This window comes from Anolis carolinensis, chromosome 4, assembly GCF_035594765.1.
Source record: "Anolis carolinensis isolate JA03-04 chromosome 4, rAnoCar3.1.pri, whole genome shotgun sequence".
Classification (NCBI taxonomy): domain Eukaryota; kingdom Metazoa; phylum Chordata; class Lepidosauria; order Squamata; family Dactyloidae; genus Anolis; species Anolis carolinensis.
Genome location: NC_085844.1, coordinates 175045805 through 175064486, shown reverse-complemented (window position 1 = coordinate 175064486; position 18682 = coordinate 175045805). Strand labels below are relative to the sequence as shown.

General features: G+C 41.1%; 1 protein-coding gene across 1 annotated transcript; it reads right to left on the bottom strand.

The window, feature by feature from the left end:
- Positions 1 to 472: 472 nt before the first annotated feature.
- dhcr24 (24-dehydrocholesterol reductase) lies at positions 473 to 16699 on the bottom strand. The gene is made up of 9 exons (XM_003220178.4): positions 16200 to 16699; positions 12284 to 12439; positions 9121 to 9226; positions 8780 to 8898; positions 8430 to 8693; positions 6573 to 6716; positions 5789 to 5986; positions 5449 to 5627; positions 473 to 4157 (listed from the first exon to the last, which is right to left on the bottom strand). The coding sequence occupies exons 1-9, from the start codon at positions 16428 to 16430 to the stop codon at positions 4004 to 4006; spliced, it is 1551 nt and encodes a 516-aa protein (XP_003220226.1). The 5' UTR covers positions 16431 to 16699; the 3' UTR covers positions 473 to 4003.
- Between the last annotated feature and the right edge of the window lie 1983 nt (positions 16700 to 18682).

The window sequence follows — 18682 nt, the reverse complement described above, 5'->3', positions numbered from 1 at the left end:
CAGTATATCTGGAACACAACATGCTTGGCAAGCAAACACTATACACTCCTCTAATTCTTTGAACTTTTTAAAGGAAAAACAAACCGTTATCTCCATTAAATGTCACTTGCAAATTGGTTAAAATAGTAGTAGCAAGGACCCTGCACAGGGACTTATTGTATGGAAAACATTTAAGACGTTCAGGGTCTAATCAAAACTTAAGGCTCTTTAAACAAAAAGTAAATTCTAAATATATGAGTGTCTACGGGATTTCAGGACAAACAGGCTGTTGGAAATAGCCACGAGGAACTTACCACCCCTTCAAAATGTTCCTTATACTAGACATTATGAAGAGGGAGAAGAATGGGAGTTAATCAATCAACCCAGGAATCGCTAGTTTTCCAATATAGCTATAATTAGATTGAAGGGTATTTTTAATCCTTCAAAACAAATTATTTTTGTTATAAGATGTATAGCAAATAATTTTCAAATATTTTTGAAAAATTAAACCACCACAATTTTATTCAGTCACATTAAAATAGCAGTTTATGATAGTAGCATACATTCTGCTTAAGTGAACTGGTACAAAATAGCTGACAGTCGCAACACAAAGTACACTGTTGCTGCTGGCATTGGGTTAGAACATCTCAGTGAGCAGGACTTTTACTACGGCTGTAGCAACTGAGAACAATAAATGCACTTGCAGGTACAACCTGTGGTAAGAAATAATTCCATGTGTGACACAAAATGAAGACACGCCCTGCACATACAACTCTTGCCTGCAGAACTAACCTCTGTACAAATGAATGGTAAGCATGGGGTATGTTGTAGCTGTTGGTCTTCTTTCAGATTCAATTTCTATCTAACCAGCATTAGCTACTAGGCAGAGTCCAATTGACTTCGATGCCAGTTGCAACGAGAGAATGGTAGTAAACATCACTTGGCCAGCAATTTTCCTCTCTTGGAGAAATTATGTGTATTGTACAGCTTGTTCTAGGCTCGTTGTTAGACTGTTGTCCCCAGTGTGATGGAAAATACTGCCCCACCATTTGTTTTTGGGTAGGATTCAGCAGCTCATCCAGTTAGGTGCTGTTACGTTGAACAAATAGGGCCCTTAAGGTTGCTAAATGTCACCAGGCAGGCCTCCTGGTGGGTCTATGCTGTTTTCATCAATTTCCTTTCATACAAGTATTATGGAATGATATTCAGATGTCTTGAGTAGGCACTACAGAAGTGTAAGCAGGGTCTTTCCCCCTTTCCAACATTTTGATCCTATGGATCATAGCATGGGCATGTATGTGTTGCTGAAAGGATAAAATATTCTCTTACTGGTTCCCTCTCATCAGTCCCTATATGGTATCTTTTAAACATGATAAATAAAACCTGACAGTTTTCTCTCACCAAGCCAAACATTTCCTCAGAAGTTCAAAATAAATACATCCAAGTGAAGATTTCTCCTTATGTCTAGTCTTTGGATCAAATTTTGGTTAAACCTGATAAACGAAATATAAAACCCAAGCCCACTCAACAAAACTTTCCACAGTTGATCACAGGTGCAAAGTGGAAGCTCACTTTCATTATATGAAAGTTCATAGCCTTAGCCAAATGTGACCTATTGCTATATTAAGATATTAGGAAGCATTGATACGATTTTGGCAGCTTGTTCCTTATTACTCGAGCAAAAAAGTTAATTGTCCCACATAATAGGGTGTTGTTACACAGTAATAAAGGGAAGAAAGAGATCATGCTGTTTGTAACATTTGAATTCATAGGCAGGAATGACACAGAAATGATGAAAACATGGTGTCTAATCACTTTCTGGCTGCTTGTTTGCAAGTAAGAAATGTGTTCGGCAGTGGAACTCTCTCCCCCAGACTGTGGTGGAGGCTCCTTCTTTGGAGGCTTTTAAGCAGAGGCTGGATGGCCATCTGTCGGGGGTGCTTTGAATGCGATTTCCTGCTTCTTGGCAGGGGATTGGACTGGATGGCCCATGAGGTCTCTTCCAACTCTACTATTCTATGATTCTATGACTCTATGATTGCAATTTTATGTACCAAACTCCAACAGACCTCTGAGTTGTAAACAGTATTGGGCTGTACAAGAAAAAAGAATCTCAATTCCAGTTTTGAAGCATCTAAGTCTAGGTATTTTCTAAATTATTCTGGAGATATCCCATACACACAAATACGCACCTGTCATTTCTACTAATTATGTTACTCTTAAAATCAGAATGGCCTGAAATCAACTTAATTTTTCCCATCTAATTTAAGGCACTAAAATAATCTAATAAGAACAGAAGAAGGCCTATGAAAAATAATAATCTCTGAAAGCTATTAATAAAATTTGACAATAGAAAAGGCATCCTTTGAAATCATGGTTAATGTAGTACCACATAAAACTCCTCCACCAACATTGCTCATTCATGAACAAAGGAACTAATATAATAGGTAGGCACAAAATGAAAGCATTCTAATACTCCATGTCAAACTAATGGCAATTATTTTAAAGATATCACTAAAAATGAAACACTGGCACCATAAAGTAGCACAGAAACAAACCAAACCTTTCAGCATTCTGTGCAAAACAAATTGGGAAATGAAGGTACAGGAAGAACTTGTTTTCATACTGTACATAACCTTTTTAAAGAAGAGCTTCATCACCATCAGTCTAATAGATAGATGGAAGAGAATTTTTAAAAAGATGGAGAAAGAAATGGAGTAAAAAAAAAAGGAAGAAGAAAAAATAGCAGTTTGTACATTTTCACAAGAAGTAGTGGGGAGGTTCCTGCTGCAGCTGTGCTGGTGGCGAACGAAAGCGAACAAAGAGGGGAGCAGTAAAGAAATGCACAAAAAGGCCCCACACAGCTCTGGAAAGTAGTATGTGTGAGTCATACAAACGGTGAAGAACACAGTACAATTCCCATATCCACAGGAGATGCATCCCTGGAGTCACAAAACCATGGATGACTGAACCCAATTGAAATGAAAGGGTTCTGGCATAAGAAATCACTAGAGCAGTGATTCTCAATCTTTGGTCCTCAAGGTGTTTTGGACTTCAACTCCCAGAAATCCCAGGCAGCTGACTAGCTGTTAGGAATTGTGGGAACTGAAGTCTAAAACACTTGGAGGACCAAAGATTGAGAAGCATTGCCATGAAGTCATATTAGAGGACCTACAAAATGCCGACAGGACACATTTTATCAGATGTGGATGAATGAAACCAAGGATATTGGTGGCCCATGGAAACAGAAGGTTGTACTGCAGCTGCTGTTAATAAACAGAAAGGATAAACATATGGACTCTCCCTCAGCAGTGCACACTTGGGATTGCCTTTCTCTGTAACAACAAATAACCATGATGGGAATCTCCATAGAAAATATAAACATAATTAAGGAGTGTGAAAGAGAATGAGGTTAAGACAAGTTCACACTACTGAAAACTTTCCCTAAGCTTTCCATTGTGTTCAGACAGGTTTACAACGGTGAGTCTAATGTGTGCTTATTTTAATTATGCAAACAGAAACCCTGGGCAAGTTAGTGATATGGAAATAGGCAACTATGACATTTCAAAGGCAATCTGATTTGGCAGTCAGTCGTATTTGGCTTTACTCTTAGACATAGGCTCTGTTTTAGATACAGGATTTCATCCAATTATATTTATAGTAGTAGAGCTCCCACAGAACTACTATATCATTTAGTTGGGTTGTAGTTCTATTTCTAAGAAGTCACGTTATTCTACTTCAGCATAATATTTCCATTCCCCTTCTGCTGAATATCTCTAAATATACAGATCAATAGATAAGCTGTTATTAAACCACAGAAGATTTGATTGGAAAATTCTAATAAAAGATATTCTTTTGAAAATGAACTACTAGCTCTATTTTCATATAAAGGCAGGAGCATGTACTCTCAAAACATAGGTACGCTTTAAAGTCTTTGGAACAGCAACTTGTTTTTGTTAAGGGCAGAGTAATTAATTATTGTTAAGTCCTAATTTTCCTAAATCCTTGTTTAGGCAAATTGGACTTAATGTCTTGCAGCTTTGCAGATTTTGTCATACACCTCTGGAAAAGCATGAGCACACTGTAGTTCCTTTCTCAGCTTCTGGTATAGGGAGCCATCAAACATTTCCCAAAATTCCTCACGAGTCATATAACAATCTGCATACAACATCTGAAAACTGAAGAAAATGAGAAAGGATCTTAGTAATGTTGCATCAAATTTGGCAGAAACTACACACTGTTTCATAGAACAAACTGTTCTGTCAGCACAAATGTTACTTGAGTGGGCCTTGTCCTATTTGCTAAAACCACTCACTCACATATGCTCTTTTAGCAACAGATGCATACAAGTGCAAAATGTTTTTTAAAGATACGTTTCAGATTGTTCAGGAGTACTAAAATAAAAAGATCTGGAATGTTGATAAATAACAGGCTGAAATCCTACATCAGAGGCATAGAGTCGCCCCTCCACATTTGCGATTTTGATTTTCGCAGACTTGATTGTTCACAGATTTGGTTTAAAATGTTCTAAGAATCTCTAGATCCTATGGTGTGACCCTGTGGTCAATGTCCTCCAGTCATGTTAGAGGACTGAGAGATTTCTGGAGTTAACACATCTCAAGGAATCTCTAACCACTCCAATGCAATTGGGACAAGACACAGGGATCAGGGGAACAGAGATGTTGTGGCATCCTGCAGTCTCCTGTTCACCAGCATCACAGAATGTCATTCTTCAGGACACCCGATTAACCTTTAAGGTGGGCTTCAGGGTTACTTAAAGTCATGGCAATGGCGCATTCATAGTAAATGTGTGCACATGCCTTTAAGTTGCCTGTTGACTTATGGTGATCCCGTAAAATTCATGGGGGTTTCCAAGGCAAGGAATACTCAGGTAGTTTTCCAATTGTCTTCCTCTGAAATACAGCTCATAGCCCCTGATCCTTGTTTGGTAGTCTCCCACCCAAGTACTAAGGGTGATCAGTTTGCTTCCAAGATAAGACTGAATCTGGTATCTTTAAGGTATGGGAAATGGTTAGACAATCATAAGTCTTCACCTATAATATCATAACTGATTAACAGTATGTAAGCCAATCAGCTTCAACTGGAGCTTGGAAAAGTTACTTTTGGTGACTTAAATCCAATTGCTAGCCTCAGCTACAATAGTCCCATTAATGCAGTAGGATTCACATAAATGCTGATGATAGTATTTGACAATCAATTCAATAGATGCAGATATTGGGAATCCCTGGCCATGTTGGTGGGAAGATTTGGGAAGACATAGTGCAAAAAAGTCACTTTTCAAAGCACTACCTCCAATAAAATAAAAAAGTAAACTTAAATTAACGTAAGCTAATATAAACCTACATTAACAATCATGCACTATTATAATGCAATCAGGCTAAAAAAGCAACTACCAAAAGCTTTTGTAACATGAGGGAAAAAAACCTTTTTAAGGATTTAGATCCTCACCCATGAACATTCCTCACAAATTTTTCTAGTTGCCTGGTGGAAGCCATGGCTTCAAAGTGTTTTGTTCTTGGCTCTCCATAGGCTCCAACGTCCACATAGAGCTCAGTTTCATTTCCTTTAGGGTGAATCATGCCTGGGTTATTAGGTAATTTGAAGGGACATAGCCATAGTGGATAGACCTGGAGAAAACAGGAAAAGGGAAATGGTAGTACAGTATGAGCTTACAGATACTACATGAAAATGATTTTCCTTCCCTTTTTAATCCTCTAAGTTGGCACACATTCTCTTTTAACAAGTATCTGCTATAAAGAATCAGCCTGCATTCAGGAACAATTCTTACTTTAATGTCACTGTGAAAAGCTTCAATACATTGCTCAAGGCTTTTCATGGGAATCATCATATCTTGTACTACGTGATGCTGTTCATAAAGCTTTCGAATTCCTTCTCCTTGAGTCAGTTTTAAAAGGGAGATTTTAGGAGGAACCATCCAGCCAAACAGGTAGCGGAAAAAAGGGTTATTGCCAAAAGGAATGATATCCTGCAAGAGAGAAATGCAAACACAGAGAAATTGTACATTTCCACTGATTTCAGAAAGACATGAACTACCTATGCTATGCTGGTTGGGGGATTCTGCATTCTAGAATTATTATTATTTAGCAAAGTCAGCACTACAGCTTATAAAAATACAAGAACTGAATTGCTACTAAGTTTAGACCTTCTGAAATAAATAGAATATTTGCTAATGACAAATAATTAAAAAGAACTGTTGTTTGGACAACTGTGAGGTACCCAAGGGTGCATCCACACTCTAGAATTAATGTATTTTCACATTACTGCAATGATCATGGCTTAATGTTATGAAATCCTGGAGTTTGTAGTTTGCTGAGGTACCAACAAACTTTGGCCCTGAAGGCTAAAGACATTGTAAAACTACAACTCTTAGGATTACATAGTATTGAGACATGGCAGTTAAAGGGGTGTTGAATGGCATTAATTCTACAGTGCAGAGGCAATTGAGAAACAGAGGGTGCCCTTGCAGAATTTGTGCAGGTATTTTTCCTTCACTTATAGCGAGTAACAAGTGTGCATATATAATAGCGAATTTGCATAAATTATATCCTTACCTGGAGCTCCCAGAAAATGCTTCGTGTATGCCTGTGATAATAATGTCTGGCTGGAATATATTCCATTCCTGTTGTATTGGTTGTCAGATAGTTCTCTGCATGCTTAAAAAACCATGGCTTGTAGAAGTTTCCAATTTTATTAACCTTAACAGAGTGAAACAGGACTATAATAAAAATTAGCAAGAAAACAGCATGATGGTTTTTGTGTTTCTATGGGAGACTAATGTTAGGTGTGGTTAAAGGCAATATTGAGATGCAATTCCAGAAATGTACTATATGTACAGATATCTAATGCAGTTCATTTAGCAGCACATTTAGTACAGATGGTTTGTCACGTATCATTAATGTCAGGAATAATTTCTGTGGTTAGTGACTATCCAGAATGACAATACTGTGCATCCTTTCTAAGCAAGGAGAAAAGGATTTCACTAAGCACATCCCATCCCAAATGATCAGTACACATTTCACTTGATGAATGATCAATTAGATTAGATTATAATAAAAATGGATTGCAATAGCTTGTCACAAAGAATTGTTCTGAAAAAACACTCAAAACTGCATGTTTCACCAACTCAGTGAAAGATTTAACACACTATGTGTTGAAGATGCCAGCCACAGATGCAGGCAAAACATCAGGAGAAAATGCTGCCAGAACACAGCCATATACTCCGGAAACCACACAACACCACATTCAACAGACTGTCTCCTATGATTCCTATATATAGTATATGGCCCCTGCCATATAATGGAGCTGATGGAGGATTCTTTAAGAGCCTTAACAGTGGTGCTGGATGATAAGGTCAGCTAAGAAGCTCATGGGCCGGATGGTTACCCCACGAGGCCAAATATTCCCAATTCTTGCTTTAAAGTGAGGTGGGCAAATCCTGCCAATGAGGTAATTTTTATGCCCATGCACATGCAGCTGATGATATTGTGCCATTTTGTGATGAAATTGATTACTGGAGTTAGAATCTCCAAGTTATTCAAGGGGTAACTGACTCCTTCAAACAAGGTGAGCAGGGTTCCCTAATTTGACAGGTACAACTGAAACTCGGAAACCAAGAATGCCATCCACTCCAATCCCCTGCCATGCAGGAATATATGATTGAGTGCTTTCTGTATTCCTGCATGGCAAGGGGTTGGGCTGGATGGTACTTTTGGTGTCTCCTGACTTTATGATTCCAACCATGGAAACTACTGCAAGTTAGGTTATGATCCAGAGAATTCTCCCAACTTTTGCCAAATGACAATGGCAAGGATGCTTTAGGTTAGGTTTTTGTAAGATGCAGCTCTCCATAGGTAAAGGTAAAAGTTTCCCCTGACATTAAGTCCAGTCATGTCTGACTCTGGGGGTTGGTGCTCATCTCCATTGCTAAGCCGAAGAGCCGGCGTTGTCCGTAGACACCTCCAAGGTCATGTGACTGGCATGACTGCATGGAGTGCCGTTACCTTCCCGCCGGAGCGGTACCTATTGATCTACTCACATTTGCATGTTTTCGAACTGCTAGGTTGGCAGGAGCTGGAGCTAACAGTGGGCGCTCAAGCAGCTCCCGGGATTTGAACCTAGGATCCATATGTTCTTGAATTGTGACTCCCATAAGCTCTAGCTAACACAACTGCTGAGGAAAAAAGGATGGGAGCTGCACTCCAATAGCATCTATAGGGCCACAAGTTCCTTATTCCTATTCAAACAGAATCCATTTTATATATCAAAATGACTAACCTAGAGAGAATATAAGGGTTTGTAGATATGATAAATATTCTAAGTATGTGGAGTTCTTGCCAAGTCTAATCTATTGGACTTTCTACTCTGCCTACCTTATCATAACAAACAGAAGAATGAATATGGCATTTTACCTTGCGCGTATCAGCATTATTCGTCAAAACTCCTGTCATTATGACAGCTTCATCTAAAGAATACACCAGACCTTCCACGAAATGATTCTCTTTATTCTCTGATTCTTCAGCAAATTTCTTGCAGATTGCCTTGAGTCCTCTTACAGGTTCATAAAATAATTTCACATAGTTCTTAGCTGGGATCATTTTTATTTCTGCTGCAACTAGGAAGCCCAAGGTCCCATATGACCATGGAACTGCATAAAATAAATCAGAGTTCTCCTCCTACAGATAATAAAAAAACTGAGTTTAAAGTTGGTCGAGAACAAGCAGATCTTCATAAACCATTGCAACATAACGTCTTATCTTACCGGTGTACATCTCACATGGCTTCCGTCAGCAAGAACAAGTTCATAGGCTACACAGGTATGCTGAAACAGTCCATAGATATGGGAAGAACTTTCAATGCCAGTCCCCATGATCAAGCCCCCTAAGTAAAAGATGACACATAATTATGAAAAGGAATTACATTACAAATTTATGCAAAAAGATATTCAGTAATAATAGAATTTTTGGGGTTGGTACAAGTCCTGCATTGCCATTAAAAAGTTCGATTAGGAGTGATTTTAAAAATTAAGCATAATACATATCTGTGCCATTTTTTTAAAAAAAAGAGAAACAGAAAGTACAGTTAAATCCCATATATACTCACCTACTGTAAGATCATCAAGCTCTGGGACTACTGGAATAGTCCAGCCCATGGGATTAAGGTGTGCTGTTAACTGTCCCATTGAAACCAAGGGTTCCACACGGACAACCTATGGAAAAATACATTTATAATAATAATAATAATAAAACTTTATTTATACCCCGCCACCACCTCCCCGTGGGGACTCGGGGCGGCTTACATGGGGCAGAGGCCCAAACAACATAAGGACAAAATATAAGCAACATAATACAATCACAATATAAAACAGATAAAACAGTAATGCAATATATCAATTAAAACAACAATACAGGATAAAAAATTACATTAAAAACACATAAAAGGTAAGACCATAATAAATAGAGAATAGGTTATTAAAAACCCTCTGGGGCTGATTAATTAATGACTATCTCCGAAGGCCTGCTGAAACATCCAAGTCTTCAGTTGTTTCCTGAAGGAAGAGGGAGCCAACCTAATCTCCCTGAGGAGGGAGTTCCAGAGTCGGGGGGCCATGGCCGAGAAGGCCCTCTCTCTCGTCCCCACCAAACGCAGTTGTGAGGAGGGTGGAAGCGAGAGGAGGGCCTCCCCGGAAGATCTCAGCGGGTGGGTTCATAGGGGACGACGCGGTCACAAAGATAGGCAGGTCCCGAACCGTTTAGAGCTTTATAGGTAATAACCTGCACCTTAAATTGGGCCCGGAATATAATCCGCAGCCAGTGGAGCTACCTAAACAGGGGGGTTGACCTCTCCCTATAAGCAGCTCCAGTTAGTAACCTAGCTGCCGACCGTTGTACATTTTACACATTATGCTACTAGAAAGCCAATGGTTAAGACTCTGTGAAATGAACATGGGAATTTGTGTAGTATTTCAGCTATACATATATAAATTTCCCTCTCCAGTGCTGGCTCTACCCTAGACCTTTTTTATTGGGCAGAAAATCTGAAACAAGGGCATGTGCAAATTCCTGTACACAACAGCAAGTTCTTATCAAACAGTATTTCAAATCAATCAAAGAAACTTTTCTGCATTCAGATTGCCAATCCCCACCCCCTTCAATTTTACCCCCAATACATGAAGATCCAGTGGTGCAGCTGATAGGGATTCTAAAGGCGGGGCAAAATTACCCAGGACTTTACACTCTTAAGGCTAAGGCAATATCTGTGCTCCCTTCCTGGATGGCCTACAAGTGATAAACACTAGTACAGTGCTTTTCATTCTATCTGATGTGGAAGAACAGTAATTTTTCTGACTTTTCTGTCTTTCTAACGTGCCAGGGACCTCATTAAGTACTAGATTTTAGCTCAGCAAATACAGCTGTTTTTGTTTTGCTGTATCGGAAATTTGCCACAGATTGGCAGCCAATGGCTTGTAGACTATTATTGGTCCATGAACTACCACTTTGAGTAGCACCACCTGGCTCTTTAGCAAAGACTGGAACACAGGATATGTTACCTCCACAAACTTCCAAATTGCCTCACAAAGTTAGTGTAGCAACCCCACTGCTGTAGAGAAGAAACTCTGTTATAAAAGGGAAATTCAGGCCCTGGGTCCTGAAGTCTGTCATCCTAAGAGCCTCTTGATTTCTCTAGAATGCTAAACTCCTTTCTCCATGTCATTTGGTGGTTTCCCAGTCTCCTGCACTTTTCAAAAGGGCTGGAAAACCACTTCCAGGACATAATTACTGACAGCAAATACTTCAATTTGCTACATACAGAACATATGTCAAAAAGAAAAGTATCTTCCATAAATATTTTCGGGGAAAATAGAAAGACAAGTGAGGAGACAAGGAATCCTATAATCTTACAACATTGTCTAGATTTTTCTTAAGGTTGGAATGAATGAATGATTCAGTTAAGAAAGCACCTGAGAAAGAAGTCTGTTTTAAACCTGTCCAGTACGCCTTTCTTCTATTGTCCTGCCTAGCTAGAAGGGTTTGTTTTTAACTACACTTGAATTGGGGGATAATGAAGGAAGACAGGAGAAACACTTTTGATGCCAAGTTGCAGAAGTATGTTTGCAATACACAATGCTAAGTTTTATCTCCCTAGCCCACCAGTTGCAGGGAAGTCCCTCTGCTCAGTTGAAAGGCATGCTCATCCGCTTTTGACCTGTGAGAAAATAGACTGGGAGCTGTTTTCACATGCTCTCAATAAGAAGGATCAAGATTCAAAAGCAGATACTTACATATTGGTTGTCACTCAACCAAGGCCTTCCCAAGAAAGAAACTAATTGGGACCTCGTAAAAGACAATTCCTAACAGATGAAAATAGACCTCATTTGTTGAAAGTAATCGATCTTAAGGATAAGAACAGAGGGGAAGTAAATTTAAAACAATAAGAAGTTAACTTAAATTGAATATTAGGGTTATCAAGAATAAGAAGGAAGTCAACAGACTTTTTTTCTCTTCATTTCTATGTATTTTTACTTATACTTTTTATTATTTTTCTCCTTTTTATACAAGTATGGACACTAGTTTTTTGGGGTTTTTTCTCTTTTCTTTTCTCTCTCTCCTTTTTTGATCCTTTTTATCTCTGTTTTCCTACTTTCTATACAATCAATTCGATGTTAATTTACTCTATCTTACAAGGTAAAACTTCAATAAAAATTATTTTTTAAAAAAGATTCAAAAGCAGACAGCAGCTGGGAAATAGAGGTAGGGAGTATCCAGTTTTCTAGTCTTTGGTGCCAAATGAACTCATGTAAGTTTTGCTGAAAGTCTTGCTTCTTATCAAGCTCAAAAGAAAACAGTGTCGCCATTGACATGCTGAGTAAAGAAGCTTATTACTTTAGGTTTTTTAAAATCAGTGTTTGATTTGGGGCACAATGTATCAGCAGCTGCAAACACTGATACCCCCCCCCCTAAATACTGCTATCTCCCCTTCCCAATGATGCCCTGTATAAAACCCAGCTCCAAGTAGCCTTGTCACAGTAAAATGTGGCCCTTTTCTGTCTTTCTAACATGTCATTTCAGTTCTAAAGGGCTGAATGCTTAGTGACTGGCAGTAAGAGCTTTAAATTAAAATATACTGGTATTCTGATCTCCTCCCTTTTGCCTTTGGTCCTACCCACCACACGAATGCTGTACCTAGGTGTTTCTCTGAAATTAAACTTGGTACTTGAGCTGAAACCAAAATCCATTGTTAAAGGAAGGGTAAACTTCAAACTTACCTGTCTTTCAGTGTCTACTTCTAATATATCCATCAAGTTGATTGTTATGTTTTTCAGAATTTTCTTGTACTTCCCAACACGAAGCGATATTGTGAGCCAGCCAGGGCGGCCTGTGCACATATATGTTTTTTGGCCTTCTTTTTTCCATTCTTGAACCTACAAGACAGGAAGAGTAGTTCAATCCCCTCATGTAATTCAATGTCTCTATGTCAGAGAAGTCTGAATATTCTCTAGCTTAAAGCTGTTTCTGAATTATAGGTTAGTAAACAGATTTTGTGCTACATTCTTTGTATATTTTACCTGGGAATTAGTTCTACAGAACACAATGAAAATACCAAGGAAATGTATAAGTTTGTGTAGTTAATGAATTAGGCCAACAGCTGATGAAACCACATAGTAAAGAGCCTTTCAAAAACGTATTTCTGAACAACAACATTAAGAACTGAGAGGCATACTACAAAAAGAAACTTTTCCAAGCACTGGACATAGCCATAGTGCACTGTATTAAGTACGCTAAGTTTTGATAATGTAGGCTTAAGACGCATATAGTATTACAATCACTAAATTAATATAGCACTCAGTTAACTAGCACCCACAAGGACTGGTAATGCTGAATAAATGTAGTTGCTGGTCACTTCAGAGTTACTATTAAAAATGGAACTCATACTACATCCCATATGATACCATGCCATAAACTCTGTATTGTCCTGATATTAATACCGAAATACAGCAATTAAAAGCAAATTAAGACAGAGAGAATTAATGTAACACAGTTTTACTGAATTATAAATACAGCTTTCTGAATGCAGTTTTATTTCTTCTTTTTTGCTGATTGCTTGAATTTCGGTCAGTGAAGAGTCTAATATATATGATGTAAGTTAAACACGCATTATAATAAAATATATTATAAAATAGCATATTGTCTTGTGAGATTTTATATGACACCCAGATGGTTGAAAATGTGGAAGTTACTTTTATCAAAAGGCATCAGGTCTATCTGATTGGCAAAGTCTTGCATTTTATTCATCTTGAGATTCTCTCTTTCGGTTTATAAAAAGATAAAAGTTTTCCCCTGACGTTAAGTCCAGTCGTGACCAACTCTGGGGGTTGGTGCTCATCTCCATTTCTAAGCCGAAGAGCCGGTGTTGTCCATAGACATCTCCAGGTCATGTGGCCGGCATGACTGCATGGAGCGCCGTTACCTACCCACCGGAGCGATACCTATTGATCTACTCACATTTGCATGTTTTCGAACTGCTAGGTTGGCAGGAGCTGGGGCTAACAGCGGGCGCTCATTCTGCTCCCAGGATTTGAACCTGGCACCTTTTAGTCCGCAAGCTCAGCAGCTCAGTGCTTTAACACACTGTGCCACCAGGGGCCCAAAGCAATCTTTTTTGCCAATCCACCTCAACCACGAAGGGAGGTTGAGGTGGATTGGCTTTATACAAAAGCAAAATTCCAAATTGTTTAGGATTACTGGAGAAAAGGATGGTAAAATGACTTAGTCTTATCTCTGCCAGTCCCAAAGAAGCAAGTATTTTAAAAGATTTTTTTTCAAATTAATATTGTGAATATAGCAATTCTAGTGGGGTTAAATCTGTTTTACCAATTACTGCTAACACAAGCCATATAAGGATTCTACTATTGAGCTTATTTATCCCAGTTAGTTGACAAATGGTATAAAGAAATAACTATTCAGTGTGGATGGTACAGTTTAACTGAGCAAGGACCATTCAGCTGGCATTGCTCTTACATGGCATTGCCAGCTGGCACTGCTTTTGCACGGCTTGCTTGGTGCTTTTGAATTTGCATCACCAGGATCTCTGTTAGTACAGAGAAACCGAGACAAACTCTAGTCTGGGAAAAAGAGAGGAATTGTAATCCTCTCAGTATTACCAGATTCCAGCCTCCATCACTCCTTGCCAAAATTATGTTAACTAAACTACAGGAATCTCTTTTCCTGCAGTTTGAACAAGCTGCAGGAAAAGACGCTCCAAAGGATAAAGATCTTATAAAATTACATTAGCCACAGGTTGTAGAGGTCTGCTTCTGGGAACCCTGAATATCTGCTGCCAGAAAAGACAGACAAGACTAAGGCAGATGAACCAATATTCTGTGCCTTACTATTATACTTGCTTATCCCAGCCGTGGCAGTTAAAGTAGTGTGAAATTGCACTAAATCTACAGTATAGATGCGCCCCGGTGGCGAAGTGTGTTAAAGCACTGAGCTGCTGAACTTGCAGACCGAAAGGTCGCAGGTTCAAATCCCGGGAGTGGAGTGAGCGCCCACTGTTAGCTCCAGCTTCTGCCAACTTAGCCGTTCGAAAACATGCAAATGTGAGTAGATCAATAGGTACCGCTCCGGTGGGTAGGTAACGGTGCTCCATGCAGTCATGCTGTCCACATGACCTTGGAGGTGTCTACGGACAACGCGGGCTCTTCGGCTTAGAAATTGAGATGAGCACCAACCCCCAGAGTCAGACATGGGAAACCTTTACCTTTAGATGCGCCTAAGGGTAGAGCTGTATAAAATAATGAACTGTGGCATGAAACTGCACTTAAATCTGGAGCCTAAGTGCACCTAAGGTTAGAGATGTATAGAAGAATGAGCGGTGGCAGTTAAAGTGGCGTGAAACTGCAATAAGTCTCCAGTATATTTATTATTTGTTTATTTGCTTCAGTTATACCCCACCTTTCTCATCCCATGGGGGAGTCAAGGCGGTTTACAGCTTCGGCAAGATCCAATGCCATTAGAACATAACAATAAAACATATCCCATCAATTAAAACAATTAAACAAATCAAACATATAGGAAAAACAAATTAAAAACATAAAGTGCATAATTCCATTCATCCATAATCCTTATTCAGACTGTGTCGAATTCCATGACTTATTCTTTTTTCTAAAATCCAGAAAAGAAGGGGCCTGCCTGATGTCACTGTGGAGGGAGTTCCACAGCTGAGGGGCCACCACTGAGAAGCCCCTGTCTCTCGTCCCCATCAATTGCGCTTGCAAAGATTTTAAAGCTCTTGTTGGCTCATAAGAGATGTGTTTGGACAGTGTAGACCAGTAGTTCTCAATCTGTGGGTCCCCAGATGTTTCAGTCTACAACTCCCAAAAATACCAGCCAGTTTACCAGCTGTTAGGATTTCTGAGAGTTGAAGGCCAAAACATCTGGAGACCTACAGGTTGAGAACCACTGGTATAGATTCACCTAAGGCTAGAGACGGATAAAAGAATGAATTGGGGCAGTAAAAGTGGTGTGAAACTGCACTAAACCAACAGTGTAGATGCACCTAATGCTAGAGACTTAGAAAAGAATTTTTTTTTTCGTGTCAGGAGCAACTTGAGTCGCTTCTGGAGTGAGAGAATTGGCCGTCTGCAAGGACGTTGCCCAGGGGATGCCTGGATGTTTTGATGTTTTCACCATCCTTGTGGGAGGCTTCTCTCATGTCCCTGCATAGAGCTGATAGCGGGGGCTCATCTGCACTCTCCCCAAGTGGGATTCGAACCTGGCAGCCTTCAGGTCAGCAACCCAACCTTCAAGTCACGAGGCTTTAGTCCACTACGCCACCGGAGGCTCCTTAGAAAAGAATGAATCATGGCAGTAAAAGTGCCGTGAAACTGCATTAAACCTACAGTGTAGATGCATCTAAGCTAGAGACGTTTAAAACAATGAGCCGTGGCAGTTAAAGTGGTGTGAAGCTGCACTAAATTTCCAGTGTTCATGCACCTAAGGCTTGAAACTAAGAAAAGAATGAGTCGTGGCTCTTAAAGTGGTGCAAAACTCACTAACACTACGGTGTAGATGCAACTCAAGGCTAGACACTTAGATAGCAGTGAGTCGTGGCAGTCCAAGTGGTGGGAAACTGCATTAGACCACCAGTGTGGACGCAGCCAGGCTGTCCCTGCTCACCTGCGCCTGGATCTGCTGGACTCTCTGGTGGTGGAGGCGGGGCGCGCTGTGCATCCTCTGCACGGCCCAGGCACGGAGCTGGTAGTAGATGTCGAAGAGGACGGAGAGGGGCAGGAGAAAGAGGCAGACGAAGACCCAGCGGTGGTGGACCAGGACGTAGCCCAGGCCCTTGTAGCGCGCCCACAGGAGGAGCAGCAGGAGCCCGGCGCCCAGAGACAGCAGTGGGCCCATGGCGGCCGGGTCAAGCGTTCGTTCCTCGGCCGAGCCTGCCGGCCGCCTTCTCCGCCCAGCGCTTGGCTCTGTGGAGAGGTCCCCTCAGGAGCCCCGCGAAGCCTTCCTCGCGCTCGGCTCGCTCCACCACGGCCCTCTCGACGCGGAGCACCTCGCTGGGCCGGCCCGCCACGCAAACGCACACGAAGACCAGTGACAGCACGCGCTCGATGAAACTACCCATGCAACCTTCCCTCACGAAACCTCTCACAACTCTGGCCACCCGGCGACGCCAGAAAGGAAGACCCCCCTCCCCTCCATTGGAGTCTCCGCCCACCTCTCTTCCGATTGGCCGAAGCGGTGAGGAGAGGGACGCCGTCCAACCAATCGCAGCGCGCCTTTTGGATCGGATCAGGCGCCCGCCCCGCGGGATTGGCCCAAGGAGTCCAAATTGAAAAAAAAAAAAAAAAAAGAGCCGGCGAGGGGCGGGTCCACAAGTGTGTTGCTTACCCAGCCCGCGTGCCTGCGAGTGGCACGAGGCTGGCGCGCGAGGATGGGGAACCTCCCGCTGTCCTCGCGCCGCGGCGTTTTTTTGTGTTTTTTGTTTGTTTCCCAGGCCCCTTGCACACAGCTGGATAAAATCCCACATTTGAACTGGAATATATGGCAATGTGGAGTCAGATAACCCAGTTCAAAGCAGATATTGTGAGATTTTCTGCCTTGATATGCTGGGATATAGGGCTGTGTGGAAAAGCCCTCAGTAAGAACAATAATGGTAATATCCAGGGAGCAGCTTCCCTATTCGTTACCTCAGGGCTCTTCCACGCAGCTGTATGAAATCCCACCTTATCTGTTTTGAACTCGGTTATATGACAGTGTGGACTCAGATAACCCAGATTTTGTGGATTATCTGCCTTTATATTTTGGGTTATAGAATATCATGGCAGAAAAACTGCACAATATCTGCGTTGAACTTGGTTATCTGAATGCACACTGCCATATATTCCAGTTCAAAGCAGTAAATGTGGGGTTTTGTGTTGTTGAAGGCTTTCATGGCCGGAGTCACTGGGAAACAGCCAGGCTTTGAAGCTACAAGGCATTCAATGCTAATCAAGCTGGCAAATTGCAACATTTACACTTGCCTCAAACAGTGGCACCCTGGACATTCCACACCTATATAAACCTCCCTTGCTTAGTTTTGTAATATACCTCACAACCTCTGAGGATGCCTGCCATAGATGTGGGTGAAACGCCAGGAGAGAATGCTTCTGGAACATGGCCATACAGCCTGGAAAACTCACAGCAACCCAGTCTAAATTACTGTATTCTGCAGGCATGTAGCGGGGGGGGGGGGGGGGGGGGGGGGAGGGGGGGTGCTTGAGGGGCTTCAGCCCCCCCCCCCCAAATTCTCAGGGTGGTCCACGAGAAGGCCTTACATTTATTATTTAAACTGTTATGTTCATTCATATCATGATCTGATCACCATGCTCAATATATCCCATATACATGGGGGTATTGGGATAACGATACAAAAGGTTTGCTAGGTGAGATCCTCTCTCACTCAGACTCGGCCCCCCGCCCCGAACCAAAATCCCAGCCCCTCCTGAATCAAAATCCTGGCTCCTGGCCTGGTATACCATATACCATGCAGCTGTGGATAAGTCTACATAGGGACCACCAAACACAGCTTTGCCCAAATACGAATCAAGGAACATGAAAGGCAGTGCAGACTAACTCAACCAGAGAAGTCAGCCATAGTAGAGCACTTGATGATCCAAACTGGACACAACATATTATTTGAGAACACAGAAATGCTACGTGTCAGACTACACAGAGAAGCCACTGAAATTTACAAGCATGTGAACAATTTCAACAGAAAGGAGGGACTCGAGGCAACTCACAGAACAGCACACATCGGTGCCATAAAAGCACAAAATGCAAATAAATTACATCAACATTTAAACAATAACAGTATTAATTAACAAAATAACACTTGCAAAAGATCAAAACAATATTGGTAATATCATGGGAGCAGCCTCCCTATTTGTTACCTAAAAGAACGCATCTACTATTAAAACTGCTGCTTATCAGATAGTGCTGGGAAATATATTTCTTCACCAGGCTTTTAATCTGTTGGGAAATTGGGAAAGTGAATGGGTGTCAGTTGCCTGTCCCTGAAAGGGAGGGACGGTGGCTCTGGTCCAGGTTTTGCTTGTTCCCTTCCCAGGACAAATATGACAACACATAAGAATTGGTCCCCCCCCCCCCACGCC